This window comes from Choloepus didactylus, chromosome 2 (assembly GCF_015220235.1).
Source record: "Choloepus didactylus isolate mChoDid1 chromosome 2, mChoDid1.pri, whole genome shotgun sequence".
NCBI lineage: Eukaryota > Metazoa > Chordata > Mammalia > Pilosa > Megalonychidae > Choloepus > Choloepus didactylus.
The window spans coordinates 210337397-210362682 of NC_051308.1; the positions used below are offsets into that span (position 1 = coordinate 210337397).

Genomic DNA, 25286 nt, shown 5'->3' on the forward strand with positions numbered 1-25286 from the left:
AGGCTTAAAATGAATAGGGTTCCTGTTCAGAATGATGGAAATGTTTGGGAAATGGACGGTGGTGATGGCAGCACAGTTTTAATGCAATCAACTGCAATGAAATATATAACTGAATATGATTAAAAGGGGAATTGTTGGATTGTATATATGGTAACAGAATAAAAATAAAAATTAGAAAAACAGGGAACCCTAAGTTAAACCATGGAATTTAATTAATAAAGAACTATCATAGTACAATTATAAAAAAGTGTTAATTCAATTAATTCAATTGATGAACTGTAACAAATGTTCCACACCAATGCAGAGTGGCAGGGTGTTGGTGGTAGGGTGATGTGTGGGAGTCCTGTATTTTGCATATGATTGTTCTGTAAACCCACAACTTCACTAATTAAAAAAATAAATGAATAAACAGAAGCAAACAAAACAAAACCCATGCTGGAAAATGCACTTCAAATACAATTATTTTCCATACCTCATCTTCAATTTTATCTGCATCGGTTGTTGGTCGATAAGCATCCTTGTTGGGATGGAGAGCAGCCACAAATTCATAGTAATCAATATAGCCATCCCCATCTCGGTCAAAAATATCAGCCACAGCAGTCATCTCTAACTTGGTGGTAGGAAACTCTGGAGAAAAGCAATCACATTTTGAAACTTTATTAACTAGGAGGGATTATTTGTTTGGTTGGAGGTTATATAAATCCTTCTTGAAAGAAAAAAGTTTTATGTCTTGATTTTTTCTGAAAAGCAATGAGTGTCCATTTTAGAAAAAATAGGAGATACCAAATATTATAAAGAAGATAAAAATCACAAATAAATCCAGCACCTAAGCACTAGTCACTGTTAATTTTTTTTTTGCATTTTTGGTTATAGACTCCCCAACCCCATGCAACTAAAAAAAAAAAAGTATTTCAAAGGCATAAACAACATATTACAACCACCCATATACCTACCACCCAATTTAAGAATTTACTTATCGATTCCACTATTGTTGGGTATTTAGATTATTTCAGCAATAATTCAAACTTAATAGCATGAAGTGTTTTTCCCCTATGTTTCAAGTACTGCTTTAGGTTCTTGCCAAATTGCTTTTCAAAAAGAAAGTGATTTTTTTCAGCAACCAGAGTGATTTATGAAAACATGCATCAGCTCACAGTGTTCCTCAGCTGAAAACTTAGTGACTGCCCACTGTGTCCAGAATAAAATTTGAAATTTTCTGTTGTCTATAAGGTGCTGCATTATGTGGCTACTGCCTACTTTTACATCTTCATCTCTTACCACTTTCCTCCTAGGTTTATAACACTCCAGCCATGGTAACCTTTGCATCTGTAAAACACTCCAAGTTCATTTCCATCTCGGTGCTTTTGCCCCTGCTATTCCCTCCGCCTGTACCTCGTCTCCCAAATCTTTACATGGTTGGATCTTTCTCACTATCCTGGTTTCAGCTCAAATACCACCCCATGTACAGTAGCCCAGCTCTGAGACATGCTTTGTGATCTTGGCAAGTAACTTACATGCTTTATGGCTCAATTATTTTTCTCTGCTAAATATAAATGAGATCATACACTTTGTAAACTGCTATACAAACGTCAGAAACTACTATTATGAAAAACTTACTTTTAAACATTTTACTTAGAACATCATCATACACAAAAGTTAGTTCTGTATCTATAGCTCAAAAATATATTTTGCTTGCCAAGATATGTCAAAGAAGATCTTTTATTCCCAGTAAAATGATGCTCTTCTCTCCATTAAAACTCTAGACCAATTTTAGTAAGCAGTTACATTATTTCTTCCCCAAGACTACAGCTTAAACTTCCGAAAGACTGTTTAGCCAGAACACTGCCTGCTTCTGCCAATGAAGTGCAAAGAATCCCAGGTGTGACCTCTGTTTGGAATTATGACTGGACTCACTGGATGCTAAAATGCCATCAATAAATTCCTGACGTGTTATCTTCCCATCCTGGTCCTTGTCAATTCGCCTGAAGAAATCCATCACCCGAGACTTTTTGTGATTCATCCAACGCATATACTTTTTCCTCCAGACATCAAAGTCAAAGTTGGCAAATTCCTTTAACTAGAGAGAAATCAGAGGTGTCATCAAGACCTATTATTTGGCCTTCAATCATGCCCAAGGCATACCAAAGCTTTCAGACATTCAATGAAGCCATGCTGGCCTTCGGCGGGAGTGGGGGTGGGGTATAACAATGATATCTACATATTGCCTCATTTACGGAGGCACATTCTGGCTCCTTCACTTAAAGCTATGATTATTTACACAAGCTGTGGATGGTACAATGGAGCAGCAGGAGAAACAGTAGCTGAACAACTACCATGGAAAACACAGAGCACATAGAACAAGAACGGGTGGAGCCAGCCTTGTTTTCCCTTTGGACATTTTCAAAAGATCACCCTCATCCCAGAAAAGAGGTTCTCAGCACCCCTCATTCATGTTATCTTGAGAGGCACTATAACCACAGATAGGGCCCACACATCAGGAGGCTCATATTTCCCACCAGTTTCTACCAACACATCTTGAGATAATCTGAGTTCTGGGTGGGAACATTAGAACTCAACCTTGCACCCAAGATTGTTTCTTTGGAATGGTACCAGAGGAAACAAACTGCCCACATGACTTTCATGTTAAATATTTGGCTGTGATAGAAAACAGCAGTCTGTGCAGTGGGCAAGGTGATTTTCAGCCACTTGGACTCTGTCAGTGATATATGTTCCGAATGATTTAAATAGTGTAGCAGTTCCCCTGGTCTTTCAAACTCCAAAGTTGGAAAGAATGAGGGGAAAAAAAACAACCAAACCAAATATGCTTAAAATTCATTACCTACAGAAATAACAACAAAAAACACAGAACACTCACTTCTGGGCATAGCTGCTGTGATATGCACAAATAAAAAATATAAAAGATATTAGAGGTTTGTTTTGGAAACTAGGAAATAGATTTGCTTCTCATGATCTAATGAAGACTAATGGAACAGTAAGTAAGATCAAAAAACAATCTTATTTCACAATTGTGTGGCTTATATCTTTAAATAAAGAGCTCGACAATGGTCATTTGTATGATAAGCTCTACAACTGGAGGTAACTTTCCAAAGTTATTTTACTGATTCTCAATCAGAACATGATGCAGAGAAGGACTGAGTCATAGACTTGCCCCTCATAGGGACTGGTTGGTTTCTTGCTTTCCACACCATAGGCTAGAATTATTCTATGGAAGTGTTTTTCTCACAAACGTGTGTCTTTTATTTTACAGCCGCATGAAGGAAAGAAAGTGATGGCTCAGTACTGGTTTGCTTCTACTTCTGAAGAAGCAGGTCAAAGCCCACAGGTCATATTAACAGGATCTCTGAATGAATGAAAGCAAGAACGCAACATACCAAAACTTATGAGATGCAATGAAGGCAGTGCTGAGAGGGAAATTTATAGCCCTAAATGCCTACATTAAAAAAGAAGAAAGAGCTAAAATCAAAGACCTAACTAAACACCTGGAGGAACTACAAAAAGAACAGTGAAATAATCCCAAAGCAAGCAGAAAGAAAAAATACAGTAAAGATTAAAGCAGAAATAAATGAAATAGAAAAGAAATACAACAGAGAATCAATAAAACCAAAAGTTATTTCTTTGAGAAGATCAATAAAATTGATAAATGCTTACCTAGACTGACAAAGAGAAAAAAAGAAAGACACAAATACATAAAATCAGAAATGAGAGGGGGTACATTACTACTGACTCCACAGAAATAAAAAGGATCATAGGAGGATACTATGAACAACTGTATGCCAACAAATGAGACAACCTAGATGAAATGGACAAATTCTTAGAAGCACATGAATCACCTACTCTGACTCTAGGACAAATAGAAGATCTCAAGAGACCAACTATAAATAGAGAGACTGAATCAGTCACCAAAAAGCTCACAAAAACAAAAAAACCCAGGACCAGGTTACTTCACAGGTGAATTCTACCAATTATTCCAAGAAGAATTAACACCAACCCTGCTCAAATTCTTCCAGAAAACTGAAGAGGAGGGAATACTACCTAACTCAATCTATGAGACCAACACCACCCTAATAAAAAAGCCTGATAAAGATATTACAAGAAATGAAAATTACAGACCAACTTTTCTAATGAGTATAGATGGGAAAATCCTCAAGAAAATACTTGCAAATAGAATCCAATAGCACATTAAAACCCATGATTGAATAGGTTTTATCCCAGGTATGCAACACAAGAAAATCAATTAATGTAATACACTACATTAACAAATTGAACAGGGAAAAACACATGATCTTTTCTATTGAGACAGAAAAGGCATTTGACAAATGCAGCATCCTTTCTTGAGAAAAACACTTTTCAAGGTAGGAATCGAAGAACACTTCCTCAACAAGATAATGGGCATCTATGAAAAATCCACAGCTAACACTGTACTTAATGGTGAAACACTGAAAGCTTTCCCTCTAAAACTGGGAACAAGACGACGATGCCTACTATCGCCACTATTATTCAACATTGTGCTAGAAGTTCTAGCTAGAGCAACTAGGCAAGAAAAAGAAATAAAGGTCAACCAAATTAGAAAGGAAAAAGTAAACTTTCACTATTTGCAGATGACATGATCCTATATACAGAAAATCCTGAAAAATCTACAACAAAGCTATTAGAGCTAATAAAAAGTTTGAAAAAGTGGTGGGATACAAAATCGACATGCAAAAATGAGTAGTGTTTCTATACACTAGTAATGAACAATCTGAGGAGGAAATCAAGAAAAAAATTCCACTCACAATAGCAACTAAAAGAATCAAATATCAAGGAATAAATTTAACCAAGGATGCAAAGGATGTGTACACAAAAACTTACAAAACATTGCCAAAAGAAATAAAAGAATAAGTGAATAAGTAGAAGAACATTCCGTGTTCATGGACTAGAAGGCTAAATGTCATTAAGATGTCAATTCTAGCCAAACTGATCTACAGATTCAATGCATACCAATCAAAATTACAACAGCCTACTTTGTAGAAACAGAAAAGCCAATTATCAAATTTATTTTGAGGCTAAATGGCTCCAAATAGCCAAAAACATCTGGAAAGAGAAGAAAGAAGTTCGAGGACTCACACTTCCTGACTTTAAAGCATATTACAGTTACTGTGGTCAAAACAGCATGGTACTGACATAAATTATTCACCAATGGAATCGAACTGAGAGTTCAGAAACAGATCCTCATATCTATGGTCAATTTGATATTTGACAAAGCTGCCAAGTCCACTCAACTGGGACAGAATAGTCTCTTCAAACAAATGGTGATGAGAGACCTGGACATCCATATGCAAAAGAATGAAAGAGGACCCCTATCTTACACCCTATACAAAAATTAACTCAAAATGGATCAAAGACCTAAATTTAAGAGTCAGGACCATTAAACTCATAGAAGAAAATGTAGGGAAGCATCTTCAAGATCTTAAGGTAGGTAACAGTTTCTTAGATTTTATACACAAAGCACAAGCAATGAAAGAAAAAATAAACAGGACCTCCTTGAAATCAAATACTTTTGTGCTTAAAAGGACTTTGTCAACAAAGTGAAAAGGCAGCATACTCAATGAGAGAAAATATTTGGAAATTACATATGATCATGATTTTATATCCAGAATATAAAAAGAAACCCTACAACTCAACACTAAAAAGACAAACAACCCAATTAAAAAATGGGCAAAAGACTTGAACAGACATTTTTCCAAAGAGGAAATACAAATGGCTAAAAAGCACATGAAAAGATGTTCAACATCACTAGCTACTAGGGAAATGCAAATCAAAACTACAAGATATCATTCCACAACTACCAGAATGGTCACTATTAAAAAAAAAAGAAATGTTCAAGTGTTGGAGAGAAATGTGGAGAAAGAAGAACACTCATTCAACTGCTGGTGAGAATGTAAAATGGTACAGCCAAGGTGGAAGACAGTTCCATGGTTCCTCAGGAAGCTAAGTATAGAATTGCCACATGATCCAGCAATCCTGCTACTAGGAATATACACAGAAGAAATGAAAGCAGGGAAGTGAACAGACATTTGCACACTGATGAATAAAGTGGTATTATTCACAATTGCCAAAAGATGGAAGCAACCCAAATGCCCACCAACTGAAGAATGGATAAATAAAATGTGGTACATATGTATGATGGATTATCACTAAGCTGTAAAAAATAAAATCCTGATGCATGTGTCAACACGGATGAGCCCTGAGGACATTATGTTGAGTAAAATAAGCCAAACATAAAAGGACAAATATTTTATGACCTCACTAACATCATCTAATCATAATAAGCAAACCCAAGAAAAGAGGCACATAGAACTGGGCACCAACTCCGGCTCTTGACTGGTGAACCCAGGGGTTGGGAACTGGCACTGAAAAGGATTTTTTTTTTTTTCATTCTCACTTCTTAGCATAAAGAAAGCAGCAGGCTTTTTCAGTTGTTGGCACTGCCCCAAGCAAGGGCGGACGGAGTTAAAGAATATCTGAGACAAAGTAACTAGTCAGGTGAAGGAGATAATTCCCTGAAGGGCATATCTTCCCCAAGAAAGGAGAGGCGGGAGCAGGGCCCAGAACAAGTGGGGGCTCTCATTCAGAGAATGAATGAGAGGCTGGAAAACAGAAGAGTTTATGTGTGCCCTCTGCCTCAGCTTGTCTCAACCATGTCCTGGCAGAGACAAGGGTCTGCTAAGAATTAAAGGCACCGCACCACTTTACACCAGCGGGCTGACAAGTGCCACCTGTAGGCAGGACAGAAAAAGCACAGAATCAAGAGGCTTCATAGGAAAGACTAGTAACCTGCTGGGTCTCATCCTCAGGGAACCTTGATACTGATTACACCCTCTTCCTGAGTCCTGAGCCTATCTTATCTGGGAAAATCTGATTGGGGTAATACTATCTGGGGAGACCCTCCTCAAAAAAAACTTCCATATAGGTAGGGCAAGAATCAGAAAAACAAGAGCTGAAAAATTCTGATTAGTTATATAGAAGCTAGGCTAGAGGTCTAGATTAAGTTGAACTGAATGTCAAAGAATAGAGAACAAAACCAGCCAACAAGAAAACCCTAGGTAAAGAGAGAAAACGACCTCCAGAATAACAAATCAAGGAAATCAGATGCCAAGATACCCACAAAAAAACACAAGTAATACCAGGAAGCATGAAGATATGGCTCAGTCAAAGGGACAAACTAACACTCCAAATGAGATACAGGAGCTGAAATAACTAAAGATGTTCAAACAAATCTTCTAAATCAAATCAACAAGTTGAAGGAAAATGTGGCAAAAAAAATAACGGATATAAAGACGACACTGAATAACCAAACAGAAGAACTCAAAAGCTTGAGAAAAACAAATGGCAGAACTCATGGGAATGAAAGGCACAAGAGAAGATACAAAAAACACAATGGAGGCATACAACAGCAGATTTGAGGAGGCAAAAGAAAGGATTAGTTAACTAGAGGACATGACATCTGAAATCCTACACACAAAAGGATAGGGAAAGAATGGAAAGAATGAGAATGGGAAACTAATGCTTAATTTGTGCAGAATTTTTAATTAGGTTGATTCCAAACGTTTGGAAATGGACAGAGGTGATGGTAGCACATTATTGTGAGTGTAATTAGCAGCGCTGAGTTATGTATGTGATTGTGGTTGAAAGGGGAAGTTTAGGGTTGTGTATAACATTAAAAAGAAAGGTAGAGGATAAAACTGGGACTGAACAATATGGTGAACCTTGATATGGACAATGATCGTGGTTAACAGTACAAATACAAGAACGTTCTTTCATGAAGTAGAAAAAATGTACATTGCTGTTACAAGATGTTAATACTAGGGTGGTATATGGGAAAAAACACACCTAATGCAAACTATGGACTATAGTTAACAGTAATATTTTAATATTCTTTCATTGGCTGTAACAAAGGTCCAATACCAATGCTAAGTGTCAATAATAAAGGGGTAGAAGGGTATGAGGTTTTCCTTTTTGGAATAATGAAAATGTTCTAAAATGACTGTGGTGATGAACATATAACTTTGTGAATATAATGCTAGCCACTGATTGTACACTTTGGATGGATTGTATGGTGTGTGAAAATATCTCAGTAATACTGCTTAAAAAGAAAAAAAGAGTTAAAAAAAAGAAGGTCTCAGTAAGGGAGTTCTTACTGGCTAGGGTAGTTTTCATACACACTAAAAAGATGCACTGTTTACAGTATAACTAAGCAAGATCTGTGTTTGTGTTCATTGTAAATTATCATGGCTAGAATCCATATTTGCCTCCCAGGGAAAGCTACTCAGCAGGGCATTACCTCCTCTAGTCTATCCAAGGCATCATTCAGCTTCCGCTGCCGCTCCAGCGCCAAGAGCCAGACCTGCTGCCACCGGGCAGAGAGCTGGTTGATCCGTGGGTTTTTTGCTTCAGATTGTGAAAGGATTGGCATGGGAGGAGGTGGTGGCTGATTCAAGGATTTCCCTAAAAGAAAAGATATCCACAAGATTAGAAAAGATGGTTTGGTCAATCCACAATGAGAAAAAGCCATTAAAAAGTGTGAATTTAGGAGATCTTTATAATGATATCCAGTAGGTAACTGATAAAAAGAAATATGGGACCTGGCAATATTTAGATATGGAAGCATAATAATCACAAAACTATTGATCCTACTCCCCAGCCAGTAGGAACTTGTTTCTTACACATCTTCAACATTCTGATATATGTCATCTGAGAAAATGTCAGCTCAACTAAAAAAAGCAATGGATTCTATAGAAGTTGATTTATTTTTATGATTCAATCAGTACAAACCAAATGTAAACAGCCTGTACCAATACCCAAAGAAAAGCAAAATAATTTGTTTAACTACCTCAAAATTTTATACCAACTCAGGAAAATGGAGTATTAGTTACTATCTGTCAGTAGTAGAAAAGTGAACTTCAAAAAAAGATAGATTTTGGTTCAATTCCACTATGGCTTTTTGAAATGAAACAATTTTTTTGATAGGCACTTGGAAAGTGTTCATCTTCTATTGGCAGTAATGAAGCATTCTAACGTAGTAGGCTGGAAACATACTGCTACCACTGCGGGATTTCTCGATGAAAGGACCATGAGTAGGTTCTATATTTTTCCTTTTGTATGTTTTGGTGACCCGGTCCACGTCAGGCTGTTTGCGAGTCATCTCCTCCATAAACGTCTGTCAAACACAAACAACAGGAAAAAAGAGTTGAGAGTTTTCTTGGACTATGCAGTTAGACAACTTCTTACTAACAAAGGCCAAGCCCATGACTGATTGACTAATTGATGGACACACATTCTCTTACTCCTTTCAAGAAATATGACTGAACAAGGCAGTTTGTTAGGAGCTAGAGACTTGAAGGAGTAAGATATGGCTTCTAACTTCAAGGAGTTCAGAGCTGAGTGATGAAAACAAAGAAGTCAGAGAGTACCCAAGGAACACCTAGGGTGGACACCTCACAGTCCAAGGTGGCAGGGAAAGCTGTCGAGACTGGCACCTCAGCTGAGTACCGAGAATGAAGAATTAGCCAAAGAATGGGGGAAGGGCAGTCCAGCAGAGTGTGCAGCATGAGCTAAGCCAGGGAAGCAATCAGAGGAGAACAAGAAGTGGGGCTGGAAAGGTAGGCAGGAGAAAGATCACAAAAAGCCTTCGGTCAGGCTAAGGGATTGGGATTTTATTCTGAGAGCAATGGGGTGGGGTGGGGGTGTGGGGCAAATGAAGGATTTTGATCCAGGGAAGAGCCATGATCAGATCTGTGTTTTAGAGCTATCATTCTGGCTTCAGCATGGAAGACAGGGCAGTGCTGTGGGAATGACTGGCAGTGAGGAGACAGATTAGGAAGCCATTGCAGTAACTGAAGCAAAATATGATGAGGTCCTGAGCCAGGGCGGGAAAGAAGCCAAGAGGTATTCTGAAGGTAGGACACAGAAGACATGGTGATTGGCTAGATGTAGGAAGTATGTAGGAAAGGGAGGAACCCTAGACACATCACAGACTTCCAGGTTAGGAGACTGGGTGGATGAAAAGATAGTATGAGGTTTGGAAGGGAAGGGTGGGAACAAACAAGGAGGCAAAGACAAAATGGCATTTTAGACTGCCTCTGATGTACCATACTGGACTTCAAGAGATGACAGTGCTAGAGATAAAGGAGATGTGGAGTTCTTGGTTTACAGGTGATGGCTGAAGCTGATGGACTAGAAAAAATCTCATAGGAAGGGTCAGTAGTCTGAGAAAAGGAGCAAGGATGGAACTTCAGGGAACACATTAACAAGTGGGCAGAGGAAGAGGAGCCAGCTAAGGGCTCTAAGAAGGAATTGCCAGAGAAACTAGAGGAAAACAAGATGGAAGCACACAGAAGTCAAAGGAACAGAGGTCTGAAAAGGAAAGAAGAGCCAACTATATCACTTGTCAAGGACTAAAAAGCAACTGTGGGATTTATCCAATAAAGCGTCTGGGCAGTATCTGGTGGAAACAGGAGCTAGACCACATGAGTCTGGGGAGTGAATGGGAAATGAGAGAAGGAACAAGAAGCTTGGATAGAAAAGGAAGGAAGAACAATGGTAATAACCCAAGGGGTATATGGGGTTGAGAGGACATGTCTGGAAGCTCTGTAGGAAAGAGAAAATAGAGGAGAGCTTGACGGCATCAGGGAGAGAGGAGATAACAGAGGGAAGAGAAACTGGCCTTCAAGAAGAAGATAATCTCTGCCACTCAGTCAGGAGGGAAGGTGTCAATGTAGGTAACTCTGATAGGAAGTATAGGGAGTTCTTACTGGCCTAGGGTAGTTTTCATACAAACTAAAAAGATACACTGTCCACAATATAACTAAGCAAGATCTGTTTTTGTATTCATTGTAAATTATCAAAATTATCAAAAAAATCATAATTGCCTCCTAAGGACATACAAAGATAGCTCAACTGAGTTTCCTTCATTCAGTTTAGGCTGAGGTGTTTTCTTAACCCATCCTCACAGACTCACGCAAGAGATCTTTTTGAACCCAGATGTAATGGGGACAGGCCAATGGGCCCTTGGCCCAGAGGAAGGTCAATAAAAACAGGTGTGGTAGGCAGATTTCTAAAATGGCCCCCAAGATGCCCACCTCTGGTGTATATGCCCTGTATAATCCCCTCCCCTTGAGTACTGGCAAGTTCTGTGAATATGGTGGGGAGTCACTCCCTTTATTAAATTATATTATAAAAGACTGCCATAGCAACTGGAAAGTTTCTCCTGCTGGTTGTGGCTAGTGTGGCTAAGACCTCAGAGCAGCCTCTAAGAGCTGAGAGTGACCCCTAGCTGATGGCAAGAAAGAAAATGGAGGTGTGAGTCCTACAAACTCAAGGAAGTGAAATTCTGCCAACAACTCGAGTGAGCCTGGAAAAGGACCCCAAGATCCAGATGAGAATTGCAGCACCAGCTGACAGCTTGATTTTAGCTTAGACCCTAAGAAGAGAACTCAGATAGCTCATGCCCAGACTACTGACCCAAAGAAACTGTGAGATAATAAATATGTATTATTTTAGCTGCTAAGTCTGTTGTAAATTGCCACTTAGCAACAAAAAACTAATACACGGGGACAGGCAAAGGAAATGCACTCCATGATCAACATAGGAAACACCAGTAACACACACAATGATGATACCTGATGCTCAGCGATAAGTGCTTTAACTCGGTCAATGTTCTGAGGAATTGGCTCCTGATCCCGCTGAATAAGAGTGGTCTCAGCCCACTGGATCCATGCCAGAAGTTCTTCCAAGAGCTCAGCATTCGCCACCAGCTCCGACAGGGCTGTTTCAAGGCGCTGCTGGTGCTGCTTAGCCCATGTCAGGACCTGTGGAGAAAGAAAGAAACCATCACCTCTTTTGGTCAAACATATGCCTTTGTATTTTCAATACCATTTCTCTTCTGATCTCACAAAGGACTTTTTAGGGGAGAGAACACCCAAAGCAGTCAAGAGGCTTGACTCTAATCAAAGTGACAGAGTTGGGATAAGAAACTGGCTCTCCTGAATACAAATCTAATACCTCTCAGGGAGGACTTCTCAGGGAGTGTGGAGACAATACAATGTATCCTTTGGAAGTAAAAAATCAACAAATCACAATACCAGCACTATTCTTTCAAATTTCTGCACAATACCAAGTAGACATTACTAAAATACCAACTTAATTTTTGTTGAGAGATTCACAATGAGTGAGTAACTGGGAAAGATTCATTATCTAAGGGAGTGAGGGGGCAGGAAGAAAGCTCTGTGGTCTTTTACTGGTATAAACCTATTTTATTAGGGATGTATAGCCTTACTCTAAAACCAGAGACTCACTTCCTCAAACCGAGCTCGGATAATAGTGATCCAGTGTTTAATGGTGGTGATGCAATCAGGATGGCAGACAGCCAGGATGACTTCCCCCATTGCTACTGCTGCGTTAACATCCACTCGCTTTTCTTCCACTTTCTTCATGAATTCCTAAACAAAAAAGAAGTGAAAACAAAAACTTAAAAAATCTACCCAGGACTGTTAGCTCAACACTAAGAGGGAAAAATATTTCAGCCTATTTTTTCCCTCATGTATTGATACAGACACCTTAAAACCCTTAGATAGGTGTCTTACATTTTCTTTCCAGTTCTAAAAGATACGGGAAAGGTAAGATGATACGGACAGGACACACAGAAGTATGCCACTTCTACTAGGGAAGGCATGCCCCTTTTCCTATTCTGAGTTAGTTTCTCCCTCTTTTTTTTTTTTAACCCTGTTTTAAACTTGCTTCCATGTTTGTAAAAAGTATTGCCTTGACACAAATAAAATAAAGACAGTTATAAAACACAACATTATTTTTCAAATACCCAGAATACAGTGGCAAAACCAAGATTAAAATCTCTCATTAAGTAACGTGAAATTAAGAAAAAATTAAAAGTGGAAACATTTCTCACCTCAACAGGACAGTCAAACTGAGGCCCCAGATACTGCATTATATTCTACAGCTTGGAAGGCAATTGTAGGGTATCAGATGGAGGCCCAAAATGGGTAACATAATGAAAGTCAAACAAAGGGGTGTACAGGTAAGGAGGAATAAAGAGGTGGAATAGTCTAAGTTCTTCTTTATATAATGCCAAGTTTGTTTGACAAGTTCACAACCAGCTTGTATTATTGTTGTGAAAATGAATGAATGCTGATATTTAAAGTGTCACAAAAACCACCAGTCCCTTCCCTCTCATTCCTGCTAGAGCAAGGAACTGGGCCCATTCTGGTTTTTTTCCTTTCACATGAGGTGTTTCCAAGCACAAATCCTTTGGTGGCAATACAGCCATTACCATGGTGGGTGGTATGGATCACCAGATCCTGGGGGCTGGATTACCTTATGGGTGTCAATGAGAGACTGCAGAGCCTCTGTGTCATCAGGAAGTGCTCCCCGAAAGCGAAGAGTTTGCTCTGCTTCAGAAAGCCATTCCAACAGCATGTGGACTGTGTCCCGGAACTCTTCTGCCTGAAACACCCGAGCATAGAAGACTATTTCTTTCTGCAGTCAAGGTCCTAGACATTGGGATTTACCAGGGAAAGAATCTGGGCCCTGAACTTCTGAGTGCATCACAGGCATCTGGTGGCCCTTCCCAAGTTCCTAAAAGGTCACCTTTCATTTGTAGATCTTTGAAAAATCAGTAACTGAATTTGTTATTTCTCTAATGCAAACAAGTAATCAAGTCTTACAGAACATTTTCAACTTGATGTTCCTTTCAAGACTGGCTGGCACAGATCGTAAGAATGAAACTAAAATGAATCTGCTCAAATCCATCTCCTTGGGTAGTCCCAGCAAATGTTTATTTTTTTCTAAACTTTATTTATTGAAAAATTAAAAAACAAACAACAAAACACCCACAACATTTCAAACAAAACAAAGGATTAAAAAAAGCAAATAACCTAAAATAACTACTTTGCTTCCAACATGTTCCTACCACACCCTAGGAAAATTAACAGACCATAACCAAATAAAGGAATAAAAAAACAATCTAAAATAACTACATCCAGCCAATGTCTATTACCTGTTTTAAGGCCTGCTCAAGTCGACTTTGTTTGGAGACAGAGAGTTTACACACAGTGTCCCAGCGAATGCTCAGTTCCTGGAGCTGTCCTTTTACCCAAGTGGTGTCATCTCGACTATTCTCAATCAGCTCTCGGCCTGACCGCTTCAGAACTTGAACAGTTCCTGTTCGCTTTCCCAGTTCCTTCTGAAAAACCTAGAAAAGAAAACAGAAGAATTAGATTGTCTGAGAAATGTCCAAGGGGCAAAACCACAGTGATAAGAATCATTCATTTTGATTTTTTGTTGGTAGGTTCCAATCCTGTGTCTTATATGCACAGAGGGAGGAAGGATGATGTATATGAAAGAACCACCAGAAAATCTGGCTCTGAATGTCAGCTCAGGCCCTTATGAGCTGTGTGACTTTGGATAAGTTGCTTAACTTCCTTGATTCTGGTTTTCTCATCTGTGAAATGGGAATAGTTATACCAACATTTCCATAATTCTGGGGGTTAAATAAGAACACATCTGCCAGACACATCAAAGTAAAGTTGAATGCTTTTTACTGAAATAGGAGGACAATATGCAGCTTAAGATCACAGGTTTAGGGTACACTATATATTGGCATGAATGGTGTAAGGCTTTTTAGGTTCAGAAATGGTTAAAAAATCTCTCATTTCCATTTTAGGAGTCAGTGGAAATGGATATCTTTGAAGGTCTCCATCTGAATTCAAATTCATTTTATGACTCAACTAGGAGATACAAACAGGAAGGGAGGGACCTCAAAGTGAAGTTCACACACTGCCAAATCTCTGAGTGTAACCAATTTTGGTAAATTCTTTGTGACTGATGCAGAACTCCAGCAACAGTTTGTTTAAACACACAGAGCAAGGAGCCGGCCCTCTGACGAGCAGAGATACAGGCTCTGCCAGGTTTGCTTTCTCTGCCAGATGGTGGACATATAGCAGAAGGCACATGCAGACAGAGGACCCAGACACTTTCCCCTCCCTGGGTCCCAGCACTTGCCCCTCACCTTATGGGCATCCATGAGGTTCATGACAAGGTCGAGGTCCCCATGTACAGGCTGATCCTCGGCCAGCTGAGGCTCCACTTTGTACAACCAGTCGACCAAGGCCTGCAAAGCATCCATGAACTGACCTGAAAACAGCAGGGCCTCCTCCAACTTGTGCTGCCTGAGGAAACCACACAAACCCCAGCATGTTTAGGGACTCTTTCTATGAATGGCCCAGCTGAAACAGAATACTGCATGAACTCTATATGGGGAGGGATCATGTTGGAATAGCCGGAAATACAATCAAAAACCAAGAAAGATGTCCAGACATTTTTTACTCAAACCACTCTCTAGAATTGATTAAGTGTAGTTCAGGGGACAGGTACAGAGCCCTTCTGACATCTTACAGGCAATGGCTATCAACTTGGACATACCCTAATGACCCAAGGTCTATCTTAAATACTTCATACCACTCTAGTAGAGGATGATGGTTTTGGTAACAATCTGGAATCACACAGGAGTTCAACTCCTAACTCTACAACAGTTATGTGATCCTGGACTATCTTTTATTCACAGAGATATTGAAATGACTGTAAGTCAGTATAGCACAGTGGCTAAGAGAGGATAAAAGCACAAGCTTTAGAAACCAAACAGTCTAAGGTCAAATCCCAATTCTGTCACTTAAACTGAATGATCTAGAGAGAGTTAAATAACCTCCTTTTGAGTGTTTCCTTATCCGAAAATGGAAATAATAACAGGACCCACCTCAGTAGTTATTGTGAAGATGAAATGGTTAGTAGACACTGGCACATACTAAGTGTTTAGTAAAGGTCAGTTATTATTACGGTTAAATGAGATAACGCACACAGAGGCTTTGCACAGTGTCCAATACATGATGAGAGCACTCAATATGATAACTATTGGTATTGCAAATTGGTGATTTTCAATTATTTTAGACTTATGGATATATTACTGTTGGCTTGATTTTATGGCCCTTTCCCTTTCTAATACAGTGAAGTTCGAGTTTAACATGAGAGAATTTTAATAAATTTTATTTAAATAATTTCGTATCTGTCATTGAACTGGAGATATTAAGAGATCCTGCAAAATCATTTGGTGATGCATTAGCTTCATTACCATTTTATGGTAGCTACTAAAAGAGTTTCTTAGTTACTTTTGGGACACATACAGAAGGAGACATTTATGCTCACCGCTCCACAGACTTGCCACAAACGGTATCCCATTTGTCTCTGACTTCTCCTAGTAAGTTGTCAAGTTTCTGAGTATCATCAGGAAGCAAAGTCTTTTCTTTCAGTGCTCTGCCAGTTCTAATTGTGGTATCATATACAGGCTGTTTGCCACCAAGAGTTTTTTGAAACTCCTATGTTTCCAAAAAGAAAAGAAAAAAACATGTTAAGTCAGATGACTTCTTGATTTGGAACAAAAAATTTTTGAGTTTTCAGGTTGACAACCAAATATTTTTTGAACTAAAATTAGCAGTAACTCATCCTTTAGAAAATTTGTAAGTTTTTGTTTATGTCAAATACAGCAGTGCATGACAATTAAAAAGACCTACAGTTTTAACTGGTTACTCCCCACAATCATTTTGAACTGCTAAGTGAACAGAAGGATACTGTCATGGTTAGACAGTGGTTGATATAAAATGGAACCATGACTTAATTTACCACCGCTTCATTATCTTGACTTTTTAGCAATAATCAATTAGTTTTTGCTTGACGAGCTCTGACTTTTTTAGCAATCTATAAACTTTAGTAAGTAACAAGCTCAGGACCTAAGAACAATTAACTGCTTTACCTTGTGTTTAGAAAGCTGAAGTTTAATTTTGTCTGGGTCATTGGATATCTCTAGTTCTGAGTCCAAGTGACTCTCTGCATCTTCAAGCCAGTCGATCAGTTTTTTCCAAGCTTCATGGAACTAAAATTACATAAGAAATAATTTATAACTTATAGGAAGGTATATGCAAACTATCTAGCACTTTCATGAGACAACCCCCAGAGACTCAATGCATACAGCACAAGGTCATTCAATAAATTAGCATCTTTCTTTTATAACTTACTTGTTTTGCCCGCTTCCTGGCATCATCTAGTGATCGCCCCCTTTCAATAGATCGCTGGACAACTTTTTCCCACCGAGACTGGACACTAACCAACAAATTCTTGATCAGAACAACATCCTGTTTTTGGCTAAGGAACTTTAACTGATTCCCAGTTTGATCCAGTTCAATGATCTGGTCTCGATGAGCATTTACTTCATTAGCAAAAACCTGAGGGAAAAATACTGCTCTTTTAAAATTCACATAATATAGAGAAGCATTTCTTTCAACTTTTCCTTTCAGAAGGAGAGCAACATCATAGTGTCATAGTTACCTTGTGTTCCTCCATTTGGGAAAGGACAGTATTTAGAATCAGGCTGGGAGGAGGAGCGATGTTTAAACTCTGCTCTGCTAGAGTGAGCCAGTTGATAAATTCTTGAAGGGAATTCTGGAATTCTGTTGCCAGGTTGAGGGCCTCTTCCAGCTTTGACTGAATTTTAATTAAACACACACACACACACACACAAAAAGAAAGTACCAAATTCAGGAATTATAGCTTCATGGACAAAGACATGAATTGTATTCCAAATGGAATGATCTCTTCAAAGGAAGCTTCATTAAATCAACCTCCAAACACGCCATCTTTGTTAAAAGGGGGACATTTTAATGTTAGTGTCTAAAATTGAAACCAGAGAAGAACTGTGTACATGGAAAAGCAAAGAGAACAGTTAGTATCTAAGCTGCTCTCTCTGCCACTCTCCAATTCCAGGGACATTAAAGAACATTAAAGAACAGGGATAAAACCATTCAATAAATCTAAGTGAACAGACCCTTTAGTAGTGACAACTGCAGAATCTGCAACTTGGTTTGGGCAGTAACTAAAAAGAGTTTCTTAGTTACTTTTGGGACACATACAGAAGGGGACATTTATGCTCACCGCTCCACAGCATTTTACTGTAAAAATGATGCTAACTGCAGTGCTGTTTAAATAAATGTTTTCAGAAAATATGGCATCTGAAAATGTCTGAATTTGAAACTTATGCTTATGTTACAAGCAAAAAACGTACTGAAAGATGCCATCAAATTTAGGCAAAAATATAAAATTAGATATAAAATTTCAGATACTTTGCTTTTTATGCTAAATGATCTAAATCAGAATGGCAAAAACAATAGCTCATTCAGGGCAAGTACTATTCTCCACAAGATATTCCAATGCAACAGTCCAAAAGCATCCTCTTCAGAGACCTCTGCCCCCAACATCTCGGTGATGGACTTCTGCCTCTGACCCATCCACCAGGCGGGCAAAGTATTAGAATAATGAGAGGTTGTTAAAAATAAATATACCCAAAATATCCACAGAAACAAATCCCAAGAGGTACACTAAAAATATTAATCACGGTTAATTACAGTTGATTGGATTATATGATTTTAATTTTTCCTCTTGTGCTGGTAATGTTTTTTCATGCTAAAAAAATCAGACACAATCTAAACAAATCAAGTAACAAAATCAAATCCACCTGAAACCAACATACAACAAATGTTTAGAAATTAGTATACTGTAAGTTCCTAGATGGCAGGAATTCTTTGCACATCATTTTATCTATATATTCTTTAATACAGCACAATACACATTTAGTAAATGATTTTAGTGATCCTGAAATGGAATGTTTCCACAACACCAGAAATCACTACCCATCACACCAGCCTTTACTTGACCAGTACCACAAATGACGGTTAACTATCTCTTGAGGCAGCTCACTCCACTGCTGGGATTACCTTTTAGAAACTTCTCAGTTATGAGCCAGAAGCTGTCTCATTTCTTTCATTAGTCTTAGTTCTGCCTTCTGCAGGAACTACAGACAACAACCTGCCCAGGAATTAGAATATAGCTTTATGCTCGGGTCCTCTGGCCATTCTTCACAAACAAATTACCCTCACACTAGAAGAATTCTAGGAATTAATGCTTCTCTCAAAATGTCTGTTTATATGTATGACTATTTGTCTTATATTCTTCTGCCCATTAAATTTCACAAGGGTAGGATCCATGCCTTTATTGCTTCCACTATATACCTAACACAGTACCTGGTAAATACATGCTTAATAACTACTTGTTGAATGGATGTAACCACAGATTTGAACATATATTTAACATTTGGTCTGACCAGCACAGAATAGAGTGAAATTCTCATAAAAAAACGATTTGGGCAAATGCTTTGATTCCTGATCACCTTCTTCTTTCAAAGATAATTTTTCTTTTCTTTTCTTTTTTTGAGGAAGAGTGGGGAGAGACTGTATCAAATAATTACCTCGATTTTTAGTGTAATTCCTTGCATACTACACTTACACTAGAACCCAAATTCCTTGGGAGGAACTATTAGTTAAAATCCCTGCATGTTCTGTACCCACCCTCCCAATCCCAAATCACTAACTACAAAAACTTTTGTTTTTAAAGTCCATCCATCACTGATTAATAAAGCCTAAATAACAGGCAAGTAACACCTTAACTGATAGATGTAGAAAAGGAATGAATAGGAAGGCAGATATTAGCAGAAATTAATATAATCACAGCAACTTGACGTGGATGAAAAACAGAAATGTAACAGCAGAAAAGACAGCTTGATCAGCATGAAGCTGTTTCTGAGGATATTGGTTCTGTAACTTCAGTTATAATACATCAGTCTCTGAAAAATTTTCATAGAAATGAGATGGTAATATGTAACCACCAAGCAAACTATGCAGACAAAGTAATCACAAACTGTATTTTGTGTTAATACCTTTCTTTCTTCCATCTTACTGCTGACCACATGCCACTTCTGTTCCAAGAGTGCTACACTCTGTTCTGTCTTTGAGCCAGACCCAGAATCATCACGGCTTAGAAGCATGAGTCTGCCCTTATCAAGCAGTTGATTATAAGTCTCTTCCTTGGCTTTCAGCTGCGAATAGAGTTCCTACAAGAAAAGACAGCTAAGTTATCAATAACACAGATTTCTCTGGGGCCTTATTTCCCTGGAAGACTGCCACTCACAGACTCATTAGTACAGCGTGGAAAAGTCCAGGAAACTTTTATCTTGAACAAGCCTTTCATTTGGATTCAGTTCAGCTACTGAACTATTATGGAATGAAACCTTCTATTCTTTTTTAATATTGAAATAAATTTCTCACTACACAAATAGGAAAGAAAAACTTTTTTTAGGATCAGAGATGAGAGATCATAGATCCCAGTAATTTATTTCTCCTTTTCATGAAGGATTTGCCTAGAAATCGTTGCCTTTTGTTCTCAGAACTTTCCTTGAAAATACTGTCATTACCTGTTAAGATTTCCCCAAACTCATACGAAATAGTCTTTTGCTTAAATATAACCACATCTGTGTTATGTGTGTCTTCTGCATCCCATCACCTTAAAGTCAATGTTCTTGTGCCAACCAAACTGATCAACTCAAAATTTACCAGCTCACCAATGTATTTCCAGTTGATTCTTCCCTGTGACTAATTCCACCTGTGGTCAGGTATTATAAGCCCCATATAAGCAGCAATCCCCAAGGTTGTACTAGATTGATGGTAAAAATGTAGGACTTGTAGACTCCTACATGCATATAACACTGTGAATTCAGAAATGAGACACTTAAGCTCAATTTCAAAAATTCTGTTACCATATGTGTATCAAGCTGTTCCCTAGCAGTTTCAGGAAGTCCTCCGGTGGGCTTAGATGCAGAAAGCTGGCTTTCCATTCTAGTTAGTTCTAGGAGGAAATCTTCAATTTCACTGTGGAAACCTTGGGCCTTTTGAGAAAAGACATATCAGCAATGTCAGTCATCAATTCTTAGCTTCTTAAGCAAACTTTCTAAGTGACCATATGAGGAATCTATTTTGAGACAGCAATGCTGGACTGCTCCCAGTTAGCATGGGGCCAATCTATTTATTCATTGTCAGAATTCACCAAAATCCTTCAGACCTCACTATAACATTTTATAGACATCTGATGTAATCTGATGAATTTGATTAAGGTTGAATATGGAGGGACCTGACTTGATCCAAGACATATCTGAACTTGTGTACAAGGTTTGTTATAGTGAAGATCTATTAACTTCAAATAGTAAATAAAGAGAGCACACTATAAACTAAATCCAAAAAAGAACAATCCAACAAGAACTGTTCTTTCCAGACAATTGACTTTCTTCTCAAGACATTAGGGGTTCTACCCCATATTGCTTTCCTCTCGTGGACTTAGGCTTTCTTCTAAATGTTGTTACGAGCACATCTCTACCTACCTAACTTGGACAACACATGTACCTGCTGCAGTGTTGACTGAAGCTGCTGCTCTCTCTCCTCTGTTTTTTGTAACACTGACTCCCAGCACTGGTTCATAGTTTCCAAACGGCTCCTTAAGCTGCTGGCATCATCTCCAGCACTCGATTCAAGAAGCTCATTGCCAGCTTTGTTGACTGTTTCCACTGTGGCTTGATGGGCCAAAACATCATTTTTTAAAACCTACAAAATTTTGAACATAATTTATCTCTATAGCCATCATCAAGCCTGGTCCCCTAAGATACATACAACATCAAACAGCTTTTGGGAGCAATATTAGGTCTCAAGTCAATAGGCTTAGAGATGAAAAATTAAGAGCACTTACATGGTGCTTTGCAAGCTCAACTTCAATGACTTTTGGGTCTCCACTTATTGGTCTCTGAGCATCTAACAACTCTTCAGTGTGAGTCAGCCAACTCATTAGTTCCTCTAAGGCATGTTGGAACTGGCCAAGAGCCAACAGAGCACCTTCTAGCTTATGCTGCTCAGAAAAAGATATAAAGGGAACATTTGTTAGGATATTAGAAAACAGCAGAGAATAGTTTATTGTTCATTTATGTACTTTACCATGTGTCTCACCTGTCTGTGGGCAATTTTCTCACCCAGGTTCTCCCAGAGGTGTTTAAGTTCTGTCAGTGGTTCTCGTATAATGTCTCTGTCTGTTTCATCAGTAGCTTTCTTTAACATCAGTTCACCCTGGTGATTGAGCTTCTCCATCTCAATTTGCTGTTGGTAAACTTCTACTTTGAACTCCTATCAAAGACATACGTAATGTTAACATCAAATCAAGACTTTAACAACCAAAAAGTCCTGTAGAAGCTACTGTTCTTCAAAAACCATTCCCAGATACAAACCTTCATTTCATTTAGCTGATCTTTAACAGTGTTGAGGTCAGTGCCAACAGGGGGCATGGTGCAAAGTTTAATCACAGTGTTATCTAACCAGTCAAACATAGCCTAAAATAAAAATACAAATAAAACAGTCAAAAGAAAACCCCACAAGGGTCAGGAAATAATTAGCACTTATCCCTGCTAATTTAAGCAGAGATAAATGAAAGCATCTGTGCCAGTCTGAATGTATTGTGTCCCCCAAATGCCATTATCTTTGATGTAGTTTTGTGGGGCAGACGTTTTGGTGCTGATTAGAGTTGCTTGGAATGTGCCCCACCCAGCTGTGGGTGATGACGCTGATGAGATATTCCCATGGAGGCATGGCCCCACCCTGAATGGGTGGGCCTTGATCAGTGGAGCCATATAAATGAGCTGACTCAAAGAGAAGGAACTCAGTGCAGCTGTGAGTGACATTTTGAAGAGGAGCAAGCTTGCTAGAGAGGAACGTCCTGGGAGAAAGCCATTTTGAAACCAGAACTTTGGAGAAGATGCCAGCCACGTGCCTTCCCAGCTAACAGAGGTTTTCTGGACGCCATTGGCCATCCTCCAATGAAGGTACCCGATTACTGATGTGTTACCTTGGACACTTTATGGCCTTAAGACTAACTGTGTAGCCAAATAAACACCCTTTTTATAAAAGCCAATCCATCTCTGGTGTTTTGCATTCCGCAGCATTAGCAAACTAGAACAGCATCTTTTGCCATTTGTTCATGTTTTTCAGTGATGGCAGAGGTAACGGATAATGACCTTTATTCCAGTAATACAGTGATTTAAGTCAACATTATTGGTATAATGTCCAAAATAAACTACAATCTGGAAATACTAAATTTGAATAGAAGTTACTATTTTCCATTGCCAGTTAGCAAGCTGATGGCATCTTGAGGCTATTATGCCAAGCTGTCCTTCAAGATACCCCTAGGTTCAGACCTCTAGAAAACAATGATTTTCATAGAAAGGCTAGGTGCAATGTGCAGCCACAATGAGGATAAATATGATGAGTATGCAATGATAAAAATGGCAGGAAAAGTAGAAATTCAGCGATATGTCAATACTTTCTCATCTGCAGTGGGAAACTTTGGCTGGAAACATGGAAACAGTACTGTCTTAGGTTTGAGAATGCTGCATTTCTGTAAAAGTGATCCACTCTTGTGCTAAATTCAGAAAATGACACAAGAAAGGGGGGAACCCATATTTCTTTGGTGGTCATCTCCTGGCCTCTTACCTGCAGAGTGTCCTGATACTGCACAGCAGCTTGCATAGCATCCTCAAGTTTTTCTAGCCTCTCTTTCCATGTTTTGTTTAAGTTCTCCCAGGCATTATTCATCTATGGGGAAGGCATTTGATCAGATTCTTAAATTCAATACCATTCTTCAACATGAGTCCACAATGAATGTCAAGACAATGTCTTGTCTGAATTCCTTATCCATTTCTCCATACCTCATCGATGCTCTTCTTTACCTCAGGCTTCTCAGTTTCTCCACAGGCAAAAATCAAGTCTGCTCCAAGGATTCGAATGAACTCCAGTTCCTCATGCAGACCATCTGTCTCTTCCTTAATAGTCTACATGTAAATGAATAGAACATAAGCCAAAACAGAAAGAACAGAACTTCCCAAACTTTGTAAATGCAATTTATACCTATCAATAACAGAAGTTGATCAGAATTGTTAATTTTACAAAGGCTTTTCAATGTTCTTAATATTTTGCTTATTCAGATAGTGAAGCTTCAGGTTCTAAGTGGTTATTTTCCTTACATATATGTTTATATATAAAAAACAGCTTGGGAAAGGTGCAATGGACAGCTGAATAATCTACCAAAAGCTCATCCCTTCCTTTTGTTATGCATCTGTCAGACAGACAGTTCTATAAAAGTCCCTTGGAAAAGAAGCAAGCAATAGATCCTGTCTCCAATGAGATTCTAATCTATAGATAGAGGACTATAACAGAAAATTATATCTACAAAGGTAAAATAATACAGAACAAATCATAGATTTAACAGCTGAGAGACCAGTATAACAGGAGAGTTAGGGTACATAATCTTGAAGTCAGTCAGTTCTATGCCAGGTTTTAAAAAGTGGTTCATGGACTGGCAATGAAGGGTTGTGGGGAAGGCCAAGAATTTCTACATATGGCTCAAATAAAAGTAAGACATGAGAGAGATAATATCAAGACAGGCTTGCCTTTATGCTAAAATGATTTAGTAAAACCTAGGCTCCCCAAAAAGACTGGAAAAAAGTATATCAAAGTAACAACTGTTATCTCTGAATGGCGCATCCAGAATTTATTTTTCTTTTCTGCCTTCTATTCTTCTACATTAATTTTTTTTCCTACAATATGAAGGTTTTTTAAGTGGGAAAACCCTATTAAACTCAAAAGAATAAAAAATAAGTACTTTTAAGGCACTTAGCATGGCTAAGCAATTGTTTAATACAACAAACTTGGATAAAGAACTTTTCTGGAGGACAAACACATAATAGAAGGGGTTTTGTTTTTTTCCTCACCTCTGCAGCTTCAACTTGCTGTTTGATGATGGATGGGTCAATGCCTGGGCTTTCCAAATCATGGATGATATCCTGGGTGTCCTTAATGGTGGTCAGGAGAGCTGCCATGTCATACCAGAACTTCTCTGCTAATTCAAGGACATCAAGGAATTTAATTTCTCGTTCTTCGGCCTGAGCTTTGATGTCTTCCCAGAAGAATACCATTTGATCCAATTTATCCTGGATTTCTGAGGTGGTAAAAAATGTGAACAGAAATTTTCTAAGTACTTGAAATCAGATTCATCAGAAATATCATCTGACATCGAAATTATCCTAATGAAAAGTTCTACAAATTTATAACTAAAGGATAGTTTTCTACCTTAGACTTAATATTATTATTATTATTTCCACATTAGCATTGTTCCTTTATGCTGGTCTCACACATAAAGAGATCATAGAAGTCATATGGAAATGAGTTATCATCTAATATATAGCTACGCTA

At 38.4% G+C, this 25286-nt stretch overlaps 1 protein-coding gene across 24 annotated transcripts in view; it reads right to left on the reverse strand.

Annotated features, from left to right (window-relative positions):
• The window catches only part of MACF1 (microtubule actin crosslinking factor 1), a 356335-nt gene that overhangs the window by 19388 nt on the left and 311661 nt on the right, over nucleotides 1-25286 (reverse strand). For 14 of the 24 annotated variants that reach the window (XM_037827638.1, XM_037827637.1, XM_037827645.1 and 11 more), the window contains 23 exons: nucleotides 24806-25032; nucleotides 23744-23866; nucleotides 23529-23630; nucleotides 22271-22372; nucleotides 21996-22169; nucleotides 21742-21897; nucleotides 21402-21599; nucleotides 20762-20890; nucleotides 19886-20059; nucleotides 17446-17601; nucleotides 17136-17342; nucleotides 16874-16993; nucleotides 16270-16439; nucleotides 15080-15239; nucleotides 14069-14263; nucleotides 13387-13515; nucleotides 12354-12497; nucleotides 11679-11867; nucleotides 9097-9217; nucleotides 8342-8505; nucleotides 2876-2890; nucleotides 1915-2077; nucleotides 473-627 (listed from right to left, as the gene is read on the reverse strand). In XM_037827638.1, the coding sequence (XP_037683566.1) occupies nucleotides 473-627; nucleotides 1915-2077; nucleotides 2876-2890; nucleotides 8342-8505; nucleotides 9097-9217; nucleotides 11679-11867; nucleotides 12354-12497; nucleotides 13387-13515; nucleotides 14069-14263; nucleotides 15080-15239; nucleotides 16270-16439; nucleotides 16874-16993; nucleotides 17136-17342; nucleotides 17446-17601; nucleotides 19886-20059; nucleotides 20762-20890; nucleotides 21402-21599; nucleotides 21742-21897; nucleotides 21996-22169; nucleotides 22271-22372; nucleotides 23529-23630; nucleotides 23744-23866; nucleotides 24806-25032 (3473 nt within the window). The remainder of the gene's footprint in view (nucleotides 1-472; nucleotides 628-1914; nucleotides 2078-2875; nucleotides 2891-8341; nucleotides 8506-9096; nucleotides 9218-11678; nucleotides 11868-12353; nucleotides 12498-13386; nucleotides 13516-14068; nucleotides 14264-15079; nucleotides 15240-16269; nucleotides 16440-16873; nucleotides 16994-17135; nucleotides 17343-17445; nucleotides 17602-19885; nucleotides 20060-20761; nucleotides 20891-21401; nucleotides 21600-21741; nucleotides 21898-21995; nucleotides 22170-22270; nucleotides 22373-23528; nucleotides 23631-23743; nucleotides 23867-24805; nucleotides 25033-25286) is intronic. The other 10 variants (XM_037827648.1, XM_037827649.1, XM_037827647.1 and 7 more) reach the window with 1 other exon arrangement.